At 41.6% G+C, this 15,995-nt stretch overlaps 1 protein-coding gene across 7 annotated transcripts in view; it reads left to right on the top strand.

Annotated features, from left to right (window-relative positions):
* Positions 1-9,543, top strand: part of SLC38A1 (solute carrier family 38 member 1) — a 70,270-nt gene extending 60,727 nt beyond the window's left edge. For 5 of the 7 annotated variants that reach the window (XM_089920586.1, XM_022572384.3, XM_089920585.1 and 2 more), the window contains 6 exons: positions 244-323; positions 3,424-3,524; positions 5,791-5,909; positions 6,419-6,560; positions 6,663-6,760; positions 8,513-9,543. In XM_089920586.1, coding sequence (XP_089776712.1) covers positions 244-323; positions 3,424-3,524; positions 5,791-5,909; positions 6,419-6,560; positions 6,663-6,760; positions 8,513-8,614 — 642 coding nt within the window. In that variant the 3' untranslated portion in view covers positions 8,615-9,543. Of the gene's footprint in view, positions 1-243; positions 324-3,423; positions 3,525-5,790; positions 5,910-6,418; positions 6,561-6,662; positions 6,761-7,274 lie in introns of all 7 variants that reach the window. The other 2 variants (XM_022572386.3, XM_022572387.3) reach the window with 2 other exon arrangements.
* The last annotated feature ends 6,452 nt before the right edge of the window (positions 9,544-15,995 follow it).

The following is a 15,995-nucleotide window of genomic DNA, read 5'->3' as shown; positions in this document are numbered from 1 at the left end:
AAAATACACTATGGGTGAGCCCAGCTCTAGAACCCCTGTCTGCCAAGTGCCTAATGTCTCAAGCTAGATAAGCTGTCTTAGAGAAGCTGCTCCTATTTCGATACCAAAGCTCTCCTAATAACCAAATAATCCAGGGATTCTGAAGGGCTGTCAGATGAAAAGACGGCTCAGAAATACTGGAGCTGTACAATTTTTATGGTAAAAATGCCTTTCTATAACGTTTATATTTTTTCTTTCAAATAGACCGTGTATGCTTTACCAACAATTGCATTCGCATTTGTCTGCCACCCGTCTGTCCTGCCAATTTACAGCGAGCTTAAAGAGTAAGAGATGTGTTTAATTTTTTTGCAAACTGAATCATTTTAGGGCCCCTCATTAATAAGCAAGTACTGTATTTAAAATAAATGGACTCATATGATGAACCCCCGCTGACTCATCACCCAGCTTCAACATTTACTTTCTGCCATTCTCAAGCAAGAAAAATCACAAACCTACAGTGTATTTTGGCCATAAATGTATAAAGTGGCTTACTCTGTGGGCTTTTTCTTGTTAATTCTGTTTTTCAAATTCTATATTACTCAAGAGAGTTCAAGCATTTGTGTTGCTTTATGTTACTTATGATTATTTTGCAAGTGGATAATAATAATCTTCATACCCATCTGTGAGCCACTAAATACACTGCATCTGATTTGCCTTTTGGTTTACTTGGAAAAGGCTGGTAAATCAGGCAGGAAGAAATTAATGTTAAGACCACAAACCGGACAAAAGAATATTGTTGTTCATTTCAAACTATTACAATGATTATATGGATTTGTTTTTGATTGCTGTTAGAGAAAACGAAAGCCCTGCTTAGAAATTCCCTCATGGGTTCTCTTTTTAGCCTATTGTTATCAGACTTTCCACATAAAAATAGTCATCGTGGCATAGTGTCTTTTTTTTGAGGTAACTGGTTTACAACTTATATAGGTTTCATGTGTACAGCCTAATATTTCTCCTTCTGTATACATCACATCCTGCTCACCACCAAAAATTTAGTTTCCATCCATCACCATACAGTTGATCCCCTTTACGCATTTTGTCCTTCCCCAGCCCCTTCCCCTCTGGTAACCACTACTTTATTCTCTGTAGCTACCTCCTTGGTTAGTTTTATTCCTAGGTATTTTATTCTTTTTGTTGCAACTGTAAATGGATTGTTTTCTTAATTTCTCTTTCTGCTAGCTCATCTTTAGCATACAGAAACATGGCAGATTTTTGTATGTTGACTTTGTACCCTGCAACTTTACTGTACTTGTTTATTATTTCTAATAGTTTTTTGGTGGAGTCTTCAGGGTTTTCAATATATAAAATCGTGTCACCTGCAAATAGGGACAGCTTTCCAATTTGGATGCCTTTTATTTCGTTTTCTTGCCTAATTGCTCTGGCTAGGACTTTCGATACTAGGTTGAATAAGAGTGGTGAGAGTGGGCACACTTGTCCTCTTCCTCATTTTAGAGAGATAACTTCCAGTTTTTCATCATTGAGAATGATGTTAGCTGTGGGTTTGTCATATATGGCCTTTATTATGTTGAGGTAGGTTCCTTCTGTACCCACTTCATTGAGTTTTTATCGTAAGTGGGTATTTTGTTAATGTGGTATATATATCACATTGATTGATTTGAGAATGTTGAACTATCCTTGCATCCCTGGAATAAATTCCACTTGATCACAGTGTATGATCCTTTTGATGTATTGTTGTATTCAGTTTGCTAGTATTTTGTTGAGGATTTTTTGCATCTATGTTCATCAGAGATATTGGCCAGCAATTTTTTTGTGTGTCGTCTTTGTCTGGTTTTGGTATCATGGTGATGTTGACCTCATAAAATGTTAGGAGGCATTCCCTCCTCTTCAAAATTTTGGAAGAGTTTGAGAAGGATGGGTATTAAATCTTCTTTAAATGTTTGGTAGAATTCACCAGGGAAGCCCTCTGGTCCTGGAGACTTGTTTTTTGGGAGGTTTTTGATTACTGTTTCAATCTCTGTACTAGTGATCAGTCTATTCAGATTTTCTATTTCCTTATGACTCAATCTTGGAAGGTTATATGATTCTAAGGATTTGACCATTTCTTCTAGGTTGCCCAATTTGTTGGCATATAGCTTTCATAATATTCTCTTGTAATCGTTTGTATTTCTGTGGTATCCATTGTTATTTATCCTCTTTTGTTTCTGATTTTATTTATCAGGGCCTTCTGTCTTTTTTTCTTAGTGAATCTAGCTAAAGGCTTGTCATTTTTCTTCATCTTTTCAAAGAATCGGCTCTTAGTTTCATCGATCTTTTCTATTGTCTTTTTAGTTTCTATTTCATTTATTTCCACTCTGATCTTTGTTTCCTTCCTTTGGACTTTGTTCTTCTTTTTCTAGTTCCTCTAGGTGTCAGGTTAGATTGTTTATTTGAGATTTTTCTTGTTTCTTGAAGTAGGCATCATGGTATAGTCTTAAACTCAGAAAGATATACAATATAGCTATCTGTTTCCATTTTGAAACAAAAATAAAGATGATGTTATTTAGCATTGAATTCACTCATTATTCTTCCTCTTTCATATTTAATTGATATATGAGTAAACTTCGAAGTATCGGTATTTACATCTACCTGTCTATGTGTTCATCAGGCTTACTTTATGACCTTATATTTAGGGTGTTTAAATACATCTTTGGCATCTTTTAAATTTAATAGTTCAGCTTTTAGTTTGTAATTTCCTCACATGGGTACTTCTCAATTTTTCTCGTTTTCCATACTCCCTTTTATGACACACTCAAATGTTGTGACTGTTGGTGGTCGACTGTTGGGTAGAAGTCTTGTGGATTAATTGTTTGGGCAGTTAAAGAAACTTAGAGGTTCATGCAAACTCCCAGAGTAAACTTGACCTAAGAGAGAAAGAGAGAGCCCTTCATTATCCCAGCTGTGAGCTCTTAGGCACTCATTGCTCTGGAGACAAACAGGCTTCCCTGGGGCTATTCAGTGGGAAAACCGAACTTAAATAGCAGCTTTAGCAACTGAACACGGAGGTCAAGTTGTAGCTCTGCCCCGAGGTGAGAGAACAGCTTTGGAATTTATCCTGCCTTTTTCCTGTGCATGTTGAGTGTAGAGATAGTATCAAGCAAATGTTAAAAAATACTCTTTGCTCTACAGATGGGAACTCGATATTCTTTCAAAAGAATGGGGAAGAACATTCAAGGGACTGTTCATTACATGGCTGTCTCTCTCACGATACCCATTTGGTGTAAAAGAAGTTATTATAAACTGGCATATTTGCTGGGGGTAATTTCAGGCGGTCAGGTCAGCCCCAGCCTGATAGAAAGTTAAGTTCTATTCTTCAGTGTTAACACTGGTGCTTACATTCAGTAATGTGGTTTTTAATTTTTCAAATTCCTTTATCTTTGTTTTTAGTCGATCACAGAAAAAGATGCAGATGGTTTCAAATATCTCCTTTTTCGCCATGTTTGTTATGTATTTCTTGACTGCCATTTTTGGCTACTTGACATTCTATGGTAAGTACCTTCTGTCCGTACATAAATATAGGTATTAGTAAGTAAATTAGTAAAAATCAATATCAAAATAACTTTTAATATGATAGCCCAAAAAGCGACAAATCTGTCCATTGACTTGGCTGATCTTTTCTTCTACTTAAAGCAAATGGCAGTGGTTCCTTTACATATTCATGCAGACTGCACAACAGAATAATTACTGAAACAGTATACTGTAATTTTTTCTCCTAATACTGTCCTTAAAAGAAATTGCATTTTATAAGCACTCCACCTTTACTGAAGAAAGTTTAAAACTATAATCAGAGAAGGCTTTCCTAATTGCTGTTGAGAACTGGGTCAGATTCCATTAATAGAAAAGAGAGACAGATTTTGAAAGTGAGAAAGAGTAGAGTGCTACACTCATGACACTCTGCATTAATTAAAAATAAAGCACCTGGGGCTTCCCTGGTGGCGCAGTGGTTGAGAGTCCGCCTGCCGATGCAGGGGACGTGGGTTCGTGCCCCGGTCCGGGAAGATCCCACGTGCCGTGGAGCGGCTGGGCCCGTGAGCCATGGCCGCTGAGCCTGCGCGTCCGGAGCCTGTGCTCCGCCACGGGAGAGGCCACAACGGTGAGAGGCCCGCGTACCGCAAAAAAAAAATAAATAAATAAAAATAAAGCACCTGATCCTTCAGCTGCAGGTGGAGCCTTGCAACGATTTGAAGCAGTGACATAGAAAGTTAAAAGAAATGAAATCTGAAAAAGAACAAGGTTTCATTTGTAACTTTTATTGACCCTGTATGAATAGTTTACCTTCTTTTACTACTTCTTCATCCTCTTCTATTCCAATCATCCTGCAGCTTTATTTAACATCTTTCATTATCATTATAATTTGGGCCCTAATATAAACTTAAATACATAAATTTCACATTCTCTATTAAATAATATTTCTTGGGGGCATTTTTTCATAAACACAAATGTCTCAAAATTTAAACACATTTAGAGATGATCAGTTCATCCTAGAGAGGAAGGGAAGCACCAAGTCCTAACCACTGGACCGCCAGGGAATTCCCTTATTAACATTCTCACAAGCGATAGAGAACAGCATTGTCTAGTGAGTCCATAAATACCACATTTAATTTCTGCATAAAGATGGTGTTCTTGAGTTTCCTGCAGAGTTGTAGGGATTAGGGTGGGTAAAGGGAGGGAGAGAGAGAGAGAGAGCCTAACGTTAGCTGAATGGTCTCATTGCAACCTTGTTTAAGCTATGATTTTTCTTGGCAAATCCATTTTTTTCCCACATAGAATAGAATACCAAACCTTTCATACTCTTAGGTCAAAGAAAAAACTCAGCTATTTTTACACGGTTATGAATTTTGAATCAAGGAAGTTAGAACTAAGGAGATTTTTATTATATCCTAGGGCCCTTTTTCTAAAATTGAGACCAATCTCTGGCCCTGACTAGAATTGGAATTCCACACCCTGAACCTTGAGAAGGGAGGGAAACTATCTTTCGTCAAAGGAGTGAGCATTTTCCAGTTGGAGATAAGATGGCAGAGTAGAAGGACCTTGAGCTCACCTCTTCTCACGAGCATCCCCAAATCACAACTAACTGCTCAAAAGTCATTGACAAAAAAGACACGAGTGAGCATTCTTGCTCTCAGTGGCTGCCATTCTAGCTTTGGTTCTCTTTGAAATGATACTTCCTGAAGTTCAGAGTTGAGAAACAGTTCAAAGTGGTGTATAAGCTAAGTACTTTTTTTATGAGGAAAACATACCTGGAAGAGAAGAATGATGAACTTCACCATGGTGAAGTTCCATGGGTACCTCTGCCGCTTGGACATTGAGTTATAAGAGGAGAGTTTGGAAGTGGCCCCGTGGGGCCTGCAGTCCACTTAGCGAGAGTGAGGCTGTTCTGTGTTGTTTGATGAGTGGCACCACGTCGGGGAGAATCGAGATGAAGAAGGGCTTTGTGCTTCAACCGTATGGTATTTCTACCCCCAACTTACTCTTAGGTTTAGTGTGTGTAAATTAAGCTCCCCACTTGGTGTAACTTCTTCTAGTGATTACTGTACATTCCTTTTTGCTACAGGTACGTGTGGACAGGTGGTGCCCATCTCACACAGGGGATTTTTCTTTTCAACTTTATAAATTGTGAATAGACACTTCGTTACCCTGAACATTGCTTTCCTTGCCCTTTAGTTTACAAATTCTTTGTGGCTCAGAAAACCCGTCATTCCGTGATGTGCCTTTGTCTTGTTTTAACACCCTCTTACGTTTCCCTCGTTTTAGAAAATGTGCATTCGGACCTCCTCCACAAGTATCAGAGTAAAGATGACATCCTCATCCTGACCGTGCGGCTGGCTGTCATTGTCGCTGTCATCCTCACGGTGCCGGTGTTATTTTTCACGGTGAGTAAAAGGCCTCAGTGCAACTTGAGAAAAGCTGAGGTCTCCTTGCAGAGCAAGCCTGCTTCAGGGAACTCTCCTGCATCATTGAAACTGCATCAAGAAAGGATCCCAAAGCTCTTTGCAAAAAAAGTGGGATCAGTGAGTTAGGGTAACCTTCTGATGGAATGAATCTTCGTTCTAATTTATCTGTCCCTCTTCTTTACAGAGAAATGTAGATAGACTGTTTGAATCCCAGTCATCCATGACAGGGGAATATAGAAGAACCGTAAAAGAACACCCAGTCATAGATAAAACAGAAACTATCCCCCTGTTTTATTCGTAAAGAAAAAGACTTCCCATCTTAAGTCAAGCCCCCCTGCTTCCCAAACTGTTAAAGCTATCTATAAACTCACTAGGTGTGACAAAACATGTCCCAAATGCCTGTGCACCAATCTTTCAGTCACTGCCGAGATATGTGAAAGGCAGCGTGCTGTGGGCATTACGGAATTTTTTGTTTTCTTTTCCTGCAGGTTCGTTCTTCTTTATTTGAACTGGCTAAGAAAACAAAGTTTAATTTATGTCGTCATGTCTTGGTGACCTTCATACTGCTGGTTATTATCAACTTGTTGGTGATCTTCATACCCTCCATGAAGGATATTTTTGGAGTCGTAGGTACGGCTTTCTGACTTTCTGCTTATTCTATTTACAATAGCTGTTTAGAAACCTGAAGTTTCACGATAACAACCTCAAACTTTGTTTTTCCTTATTTTTCAGGAGTTACGTCTGCTAATATGCTTATTTTCATCCTTCCTTCGTCTCTTTATTTAAAAATCACAAGCCAAGATGGAGATAAAGGAGCTCAACAAATTTGGGTACGTCTCATGCCAGCCACTCTCATTTTTCTGATTAGTTTTTCACTGAAATATATCAAATACATAGTCCATCTCCACCAACTAATACTACTTTTAGGGATCTCAAAAGTAGGCAGCAGTCCTAGTGTTTGCCCATTTGGGAAATTTAAAATATCAGAATTTTCTCCGTTCCCTCAAAATATTTTCAGGTTTTGCTCTTTTGTGCCTTATTTTGCCCTGCGAGGGCAGGGCCAACTGAAAGATTAGACGTTTATCATCCTGTGTCTCTGTAGGGTAATGCCTTGTCTTTAGCAAGACCTGAAGTGGAAAGGGGCTCAAAGATTTTATGCAGTCTGCTGTTTCGGTACAATTCCTAGTCCTGTAACTCCATGCTACAGCCCAGGGAACCTGCAATGCCTTAATTTAAATGGCTGAGTTAGTGTAAAGAGTCTTTTTTGTGATTTGACAGAAATGCTTTGGAGCAGCAGACCTGGATTCAGAAACTACCTTTCTATATTGGGCTTCTTGTTTCCAGGTCTGGTGAAGTTCAAGGGCATCTTGAAGGTGGTGCACTTGGAGACAGTGAGGGAAGCAGGGGTGAAGTGGCTGCTACATGAGTACCTTCTGGAGCACCATTATGTTTGGCTTCGGAGAAGGCTTCTCAGCCGCCCTCCCAGATAGTGTAAGCACTCCAGTCCACATGTTACCTGAGTCAACAGACCCGGATGAGAGGCATAGGCATGGGGGATCATCGCTGTGCATTTAGGAGAAGCAGCGTTGGTGCTGGTAGAGCATCTGCTTCCCCAACAGGATTATCCCTAAAGCCATAAATCCTCAGTCCTTCTAGATCTGACCAGTGGGGACTTCATGAGGACAGAGAGGAAGAGCAGTCACTCTGACACAGCAGTAACGTAAACTAAGATTAAGTTTGACAGTGATGGAGACCTATTGCCCGTGAATTCTCTGGGCCTCTCCAACCCTGCTCCCGTTTCAAAACTGCTAGGAGGATCTACCAAATAGCATTAGACAAGGGATCCAGTCCATGTGGGGACCCAGTGGAAGTTACACCAGACCGGTGATGGTGAGCCTGTGTGCAACCCTCCCCTTCCCTCACCTCTGTCTCCCCATCCAGACTCTAGTCCAGCCCCCCTGGCTCTCATGTTGCTTCATCCTTCTCCCTGAATTTCAGCTCTCATTGGAAACTCTCAAGGCCAAGTTTATAATCTCGAGTTCTCCAGATTCTAGAGTTAGGAACCTGCCCCCTGTGGCCTTCATCAACCCTTGAAATAACTTCGTTTTGGACACCCATTTCCTCTGTTCACTCGATCAAATCTACTTTTCTTTTTGATATCCTTTCAACACCTTTTCAAACAGAAATGTTTGCCCGCCAGCGATAACCTAGGTTGGTTGGTAAAGAGTAATGAAATGACCTGTATGTTTTCTAAGCCCATTCTTTCTTTCGGTTGTCGTCTTAGTCTGAAAGAAGCTGTGAGGATACCGTCAGCTGTAGAACAGATTCACTCTGAGGTGACTCCGAAGTCAAAGGACAGAATGCAGAGGATGGTTCTGATAGCTGGTTTTTCTTAGTTTCCCATCCCTGGGAATCAGATGCACACAGTTTTAGAAAGATTCTCACAGTTCGGCAATAGTTGTAACAAACTCCAAATACAGAGGGACTCAAAAAGAGCGGGAAAAGCATATCTGTTTTTTCCCTGGTATGTGTGGGCAATGTTTGCTTCCCTGAAAATAACCGTTGCCTTTCTGTCACTCCAGGCTGCCCTTTTCTTGGGTCTGGGGGTGGTGTTTTCCCTGGTCAGCATTCCCTTGGTTATCTACGACTGGGCCTGCTCGTCAGGTGGTGATGAGGGCCACTGAGACCAGATGGAGAAGGAAACGGTCAAGTTTCTCATTCATCAGCAAGCCCTCATTGCATCCTTTGCAAGTTTACAGAAGCAAACAGAAATTTACAAGATACACAATGGAATAACACTTTGGTAACAAAACAGAGACCTGTTTCTATCATGGTTCATGTCCCTCCAAGATTGGGGATCAATTTTAAGGATTACGCATTTCTTTTGTTCCAAATTGCACGCAATCATATTTTCCAGTACTTTTCACAATCGGTTATTTTTCACTCTCCTAACCCTGTTTTCTGTGATGTCATCGTCTCTTAGAACTTGGAAGACATGATCATCCATCACGTTTATTTATTACACATCCAGATTCTGACATAATTTTCCTACTGATGTTCAGCTTATAATATCTGTACCTTTTTAGAAAAGAAAAGAATCTTGAATTGTATATATTTATTTTGCTTTACAGAAAAAAAAAATGGTTTCGTAAATAATTTGCCTATTTTGGTTAACATAGCACATAGGGATAATCATATGAGAGTCACAGGGCGCGCACCCTTGCTGGATCAGAGGATGCCCAATATTTGAGGCAGCTCTGATCACCTGGCAGCCGAGCTTCTGCAGCCCATGGCCTCGCTGGCACTGCATCCCACTCTGTGCAGAGATATTCTCTGGCGACTGTTCTCAGCTGGGAAGGGGATGGGAATGATTCTTACCTTGGTAAACATACTAATCTACACATCTGGGTAATCTAGCAAATGAAGTTTTGTTTCCCCCTTGACAATTTCTGTCAGAGTTACTCTAAGCTGTGTCAACTTCTATTGGGGAAGACCCATGATACCTTTGTAACAAATTGAGAAGCAAGAGTCCTACAAAAAGATTGTCCAAAATGCCTAAGGAAATATTCCTCGGGTGCAGGTAGCCTTCAGCCCTGCGTCGGTATTGTTGAAGGGGGAAAAGCATTTTCTTAAATTATAAACCCAGCAGCTTTTACTCATGTCCACCAGCTTTTTGCACAGAGAATCACGTGTATCTAACCAAGGATGATCTAGGATAAGTAATTCCTGTTTTATATTGGGTACCTTAGGGGGGTCTTTAAAAGACTTGTTTTATATCTATAAATTTAGGTTATTACAAATATAAGATTTTTGTACCTTAAATAAGCCTCATTCCTATTTCTTCTCCATTAACCATCCATCCAGTCTTGAAAAAAGAAAACGAGCCCTCAGAGATGGTCTTTGAGAAGAACACGTGATGAAATCACTGTGTACCTTTCTTCCCCCAGATGGGGACCTTGGCGTCTGTGCTCTCTCTCTTCTCGCCCCTAGTCAAGGGTGGGCCGTTACTGCCCGCCTGACGTGAACCACACAGGAGGACAGAGTTGCCTCACACTCTTACCCCAGCCCCTCTCCTAAAGCAAGTGAAGGAAACTACAGAGAGGCTGAAAAAAGAAGAGAGTTTGGGACAAGGTAGCTTGGAAAGGCGTGGGAGACAGTATAGAAACCCAGCACCGCATTCCGCCTGAGCTGGGCCATCACCTATGATTGGATTGTCCGTATCACACAGTGAGAAGTGTGTGTACCCTGTGAGCTGGTCACTTGAAACAGGACTTGTGTTTTATCTGCATCCTAGTTGAATTCCACAGACACGTAAGTTCACCAAGCACAGATTTCTTATCCAGAGGTAAGTGGCCTCTGACCGCAGACTCTTGGCAGAGTTTCCAGGCACTTAGCTCTGGGCTCTGTTCCTCCCCCACGGAGACCCCCAGAGGCCTCCACACTTACCGGGAGTAACACGGAAATGTCCCCTTCCCTTTACAGACTAATGTCCCATAGAGAGCGCAGGCATCAGAGCACTTTCTCGTGATCCTCTTGGGGGAAAAGAAGTCATTTCCTGCATTTCTTAGTGGGATCATCATAGCTTTTACCATAATGCTCCAGAATTACATGCACATTAGGTCAGAGTTCAGGTGTTGAGATATGAGTACCTACCTATGTATGACTTCCTAACCTAGTAAAATCCACAGCCCTCTCTGTCCTTCTCAGCGGTGTCTTCCATGTTAGATGAGCAGGAGAGAAACTCAACAAAACAAGTTGGCTGGCCCTTTGAGCTGTCCAGGGCACCAAATAATGACATAGCCAGAGAGTGGATGACCATCCATTAAATAAACTACAAATGTAGCCTGCAAGCTATATTATGCTGCTTTCTATTTTCGTCATTAATTTATAACAATTCATTTTATGCCCACAGAGTCCATTTAGAAAGTGATCATTAGCTCTTGGGATGTGTAGTGATATTTTTGGATGTCTGGATTTTACGTGTCAGGACAAGGGATTTTTATTATTATTTAAAATATACTTATTTAGAGGAGGCACATTGCTGTGAATGCCTGTGATACTACAGGTTTTTTAAACCTTCTTTGTAATGTTTATCTAAGTTTATTGTTGACTGAATATAATAGACCCTACTGTAATTTGTCAAATATCATGGACTAATTACATCATTTGTGTGGGATTAGCTGTAAAGTGTACCTGCCCTTATTCTTCTTATTCAGAACAGTGAACCGGTAGCCAAAACTACATGTACCACAGATATTAGGTAGAATTTAAATAACACAGTCAAGTGCTGTAGAAGTTTTTCTGCTAAATGAGTAGACTAACGAATATTATACCTTAGCCTTTGGGAGCAGCACGTTTTCCTTTGGTAGATAGGATCTCAGCACTAGTGAACAGTGCCAGCTTCGTACTTTGGATTATGAACTGTTCTCTAGTTATAGTAACACAGCACACTGTAAATCCCTAGTTTCCTTCATGTTACTTACTGGAAGTGGGGTTGCAGAGTATGTACGGGAAAGAAGTCCAGTCTTGTTAAGCACGGGCAGCCCCCAGTTTGTAAGCAGACCAGTTGTAAAACTGTCAGTTGTTTGCAACCTGGAATGCATTTTCCTTTAGAAACCAGGTTATACATGATGGCTAGGCCCCCCAGAACAGCTAGAGAAAACGATCTAAGCCCATAGTTTAGCTGAAATAGGATAATATAACAAGATTGCTAAAGAACCTACACACTAAATATATTGTTTCTAGGGGGTATTTGTTCAGAGTTGCCAAGAATCCCTCACTCGTTGTTACTGGAATCTGGATCGCCCACTCCACTCACACACCACCAATTAGAGGTGCCCAGAGTGGCCTGAAGCTAGGTCTCCAGCAAAGGAGGGGGACCAAGTTCAGGGCCACCAGAGACCTCGTGGTAGGAGGAGGGTTACGGAGGATGCAGGGTCCTCCTGTGGGCCGTAAACCGCCAGGGACGTTCTCCGCTGCTACCCTTTCTTTTCTCTGGGGTCTCAGGCCTGGCCTGCCTGTTTCTATTTGTAGGACCTCTTACTCCTGGAGTTCGTCTCCTTCCCTCCCGCTACCAAAAAGGATGCCACGGCATAGCTTCTCCCACATGCCAGTCATAGAAGCCAGCACACAGCACTTTTAATGGGTTTAGTGCTAGTAAACCATGGTTTAACTGCCCAGTAATCAAATGGGGGTAAAAAAGCTCTCTACCCACTTTTCCTTTTTTACATTTGCAGACCCTGTTGAGACGGGCATCCGTGGGTCATGGCCGTGGGGCTTGGGGTGGACAAAGGGCTGTGGTAAGGTGTCACGGTATTTCAGAGGACACCTCAGACAGTTACCCCAGAATTGACTTCTTTCTGGAGTTGGCGTCAAGCCTCCAAGCCAGTGGTTCTCAAAGTGGGGAATCCCCAGACCAGAAGCATCAGCATCACCTGGGAACTCATTGGAATGCACATTCTCAGGCCCCACCCCAGACCCAGTAAAATCAGAAACTCTCAGGGTGGAGACCCAGCAAAGCGTGTTGTAAAAAGCCTTGCCGGGGAGCCAGTTTGTCTCTCCTTTTCCCCTTCATTAGTCCTGCCCATAATTCTCTGAGGGTGGTTCCTAGGACTCACGGACAAGAAGTGGGAAGCAGGACTTAGGGAGGGGAGGAAGGGGCCTCGTCTCAGCCCCCTTCCCACTGGAAATGCTGGTGCAGGTGCACCTTTGTAAGCGGGGCTCGCGCAGCCTGACACACCGTAAGACTACAGTTACGGCAGCTGTGAAGAAATAAAAGTGAGGTGTTTGGGCTTTGGGTGGTTTTTTTTTTTTTTTTTTTCTTTTTTGAAAGGAATTAAATGATATACCGTTTGTAAATGCAACCTCAGAGGAAATACGGAATTCGTGTCAGGAGTAAGTTCTCCAGAATGTTTGGGTTCAGTGTATGGCGACCAAGCCCGTCCTCCCTTTAAAGTGAATTCTCTGCCGAAAGTGCTGCACTGCAAGAGGGGCTACGAACCGCTCCGAAAAGATTAGCGCTCAGCTCGGTTTCAGCGGATCAGAGTGCTGGACAGCACGTTTTGTTGGGGTGGGCGTGGGGCAGAGGTCAGTGAAATGATCAGATACATGATTTTATGCCTTAGTGCAAAAGCCATCAATCAGTTCCCCTCTGTTTATCAGTGTAAGTGGCACGAGGCTTAGAAAGGGCGTAAACTTTAAGAATGTTTAATTCCTCCGTTCCAGCTCACAGTAAACTTCTAGCCCCTTTCAAAATAAAGACGATTGAGACTGCATCATTTAACGATGTTAATGAATGTTTCCTTAGAGATGGCAGATCTGAGAATCTTTTAGCAGAATACACTTCCTCTAAAATACACACGGTGAATTATTTATAGTTATCTAAGGCTTTCAGGTACAAATTGGGGATGGGGTGGCTGACAACTGAAAAATACCACTAAATCGTAAAGGGAAAGTTCTTGAAAAACATGTAAAATTCACAAGGCTCAGATCTTCTTTAGGATTTTCTTGGAGGAAGGACTGTGAAACTGGGCCCATGTGCATACAGGCTTGAATTTGTGCTTTTAAAAGGAAGAATCTATGCAGTTGAGGCTTATTGTAAGAAATACTTCATTTGTATGTAAATATATTGTAAATAAATAGGAGGCTGTATATTTTTGCAGTTGTTGATCCACATTGAAATAGAAGTCGCTAGCGTCTGCATATCAAGAATGTTTTCATAGATATTAGCGGTTTTGTTTGGGAATTAGAAAAATTTACATTCTCTCCCAGGTAACATAGTTCTCTCAATGTAAACTTGGAACCTATAAGTCTTACTTAATTGTTTAGAGAGAGAAATGTCTGAGAAATAGTTTCGTTGATTTCTTATACTGGTGTTATGATCAGTTATTTCAAAGCTAGTCCTCTGAGACACAAATAAGGAACATTTTAGACCCAAATTATTGCCATATAGAAATAGATGTACCCAAAGTAACGAGTTGTTTCTTCATAATGCTGTTTCACCGTTAACACTACACAGCATTCATGAAAACAGAAGTTGGAGAGGAGAACGGTTGTGGGGTTTGTTTATTTTTTCAAAATTGAATTGCTGCATTTCCCAAACTTTGGGATCTCTGAAAGGGGGGAAAGACCTGAATATTAACTATGAGCACAAATATGAAAGAAAGGAAAAAAAACCCATTATTTTATCAAGCTTTTGCAAGTCTTGCATGATTGCCTTTTCTTTTCAGTGTCAACGCCAACATAGACTGTGTTAAGTCACTTTTTCCCAAAACACTTGAATCTTGATCGTTGGTATGTAATCTGCTCACTAGAGTTCAGTGTATTTTAGACTTCATCTAAGTCCAGTGCGTGTAGCACACCACTGTTTTATTAATGTAAAAACCTTGTAAATGAATTTCAGATGGATGATTTAAGTGAGTCACAAGTCACAAAACTTTGCCATTCATGGTTGATCAAACACATATTTCCCCCCACCCCAGGATGTGGTGTAAATAAAGACATGTAAGAAGTTCTGTTCTATAACTGCTCTGTTAACATAGTTTTTAAACATTAAAAATGTGGAATAAAAGTATTTATGAATTTTTGTCTTCAGTCTTCTGGGGTGCAGTACTAAAGAGGGAGGTATTTAGGTACTTACACACTATTTGGGATTGTTGGAGACAGATTTGACACGTTTGTCAGTGTTCTGGGACACCGAGAGTTCATGGAAGATTATATTCAGGTGCCCAAACTTTAAAAATTACTTCCGATAGAAATCTATCTGATCCGAAGCACATTACATCTTTTCCATCCTTCGCAATCAGAGTAGGCTGAGCGTAATATTTTCTTCTTAAACTCAGGTTCATCTTTATGAATATCAGTTTCTGTGCCCTCTTGTGGGAGGGACTCTAGTCTTCCTCTACCCACACTGCAACCACCCATAAAATAGGAAATCCTATCGACACTTCCGTTTCTCCAGGAACTATTGAAGGGAAATCTCCTGCAGCCTCATTTCCATGTCCATCACTGGCTCCTCCCCATGATCTTAGGAAAGTTTTATCAGACCAAGATGGCAGGATGACCATAGTCTGGTATCCAAATTCCTCTGTGGACAGGGTTAGGGCATGAACGACCTGGGCCTTCGTGGTATGACTGGCTGTGAGGCTGCTCTCGACTCTCCCTGGGCTGCCCAGGAGACAGCCCGTCCTGCAGGGCCACCGTGGTGCCCGTGTGGATCTCATGGTGGAAATTTGGGGCCCAGGAGTCCAAGCTGTGGACACCGATCTGACTTCATTAGCAAGAAGGCTGATACTTTTATCCTTATGTGCCTCCTGTTTCTATTTCTTAATTAATCAAACCCCCAGGGACGGGCTTCCCTGGTGGCGCAGTGGTTGAGAGTCCGCCTGCTGATGCAGGGGACACGGGTTCGTGCCCCGGTCCGGGAAGATCCCACATACCGCGGAGCGTATGGGCCCGTGAGCTATGGCCGCTGAGCCTGCGCGTCCGGAGCCTGTGCTCTGCAATGGGAGGGGCCACAGCAGTGAGGGGCCCGCGTAACGCCAAAAAAACAAAAAACAAAAAAAAAAAACCCAGGGACAAAGGGGTGTGAGTCGTCATCACTTTCCAACCCAAGCAGTTGTAAAAGTGCATACGTGCAAAAGGCTTGAGAATATGAGCAGGTTTTGTTATAAATCAGAAGGTCTGGTCCTGCTGTGGTTTTGATGGTTCTGACTTCCACTGCAGTTCCATGCGTGTCTGCTAATACTCTTCTCTTCTGCCCTATTTTACACATAATTGTCTGGGTCTGCGTTATTCTACCCCACCAAAATGGAATAAACTATGGACTTACTGATTACTTTACAACTCAGAAAACCTGCTCGCTTACCTTCTAGACTTATAACTCGGTTCTGTCGGGTTAGCCCAGCCTGGAAGGGGTTGATGAGGCCCAAATAACGGAGCCAATTTTTGGTATGCCAATGTTTTATCTTTCATTAGTTTAAATTTTAGACTAATCGAAATTGGCAGGACACTCTGTTCTTTGGTAGGGTTACTGCAACATCATAATAACCTGCCAAATTATCAAAA

Source organism: Delphinapterus leucas, chromosome 11 (assembly GCF_059928025.1).
Source record: "Delphinapterus leucas isolate spDelLeu-1000000601 "Yukka" chromosome 11, BTC_Dleu_Yukka2, whole genome shotgun sequence".
Taxonomy (NCBI): Eukaryota; Metazoa; Chordata; class Mammalia; order Artiodactyla; family Monodontidae; genus Delphinapterus; species Delphinapterus leucas.
This window is presented reverse-complemented; position numbering and strand designations above follow the sequence as displayed.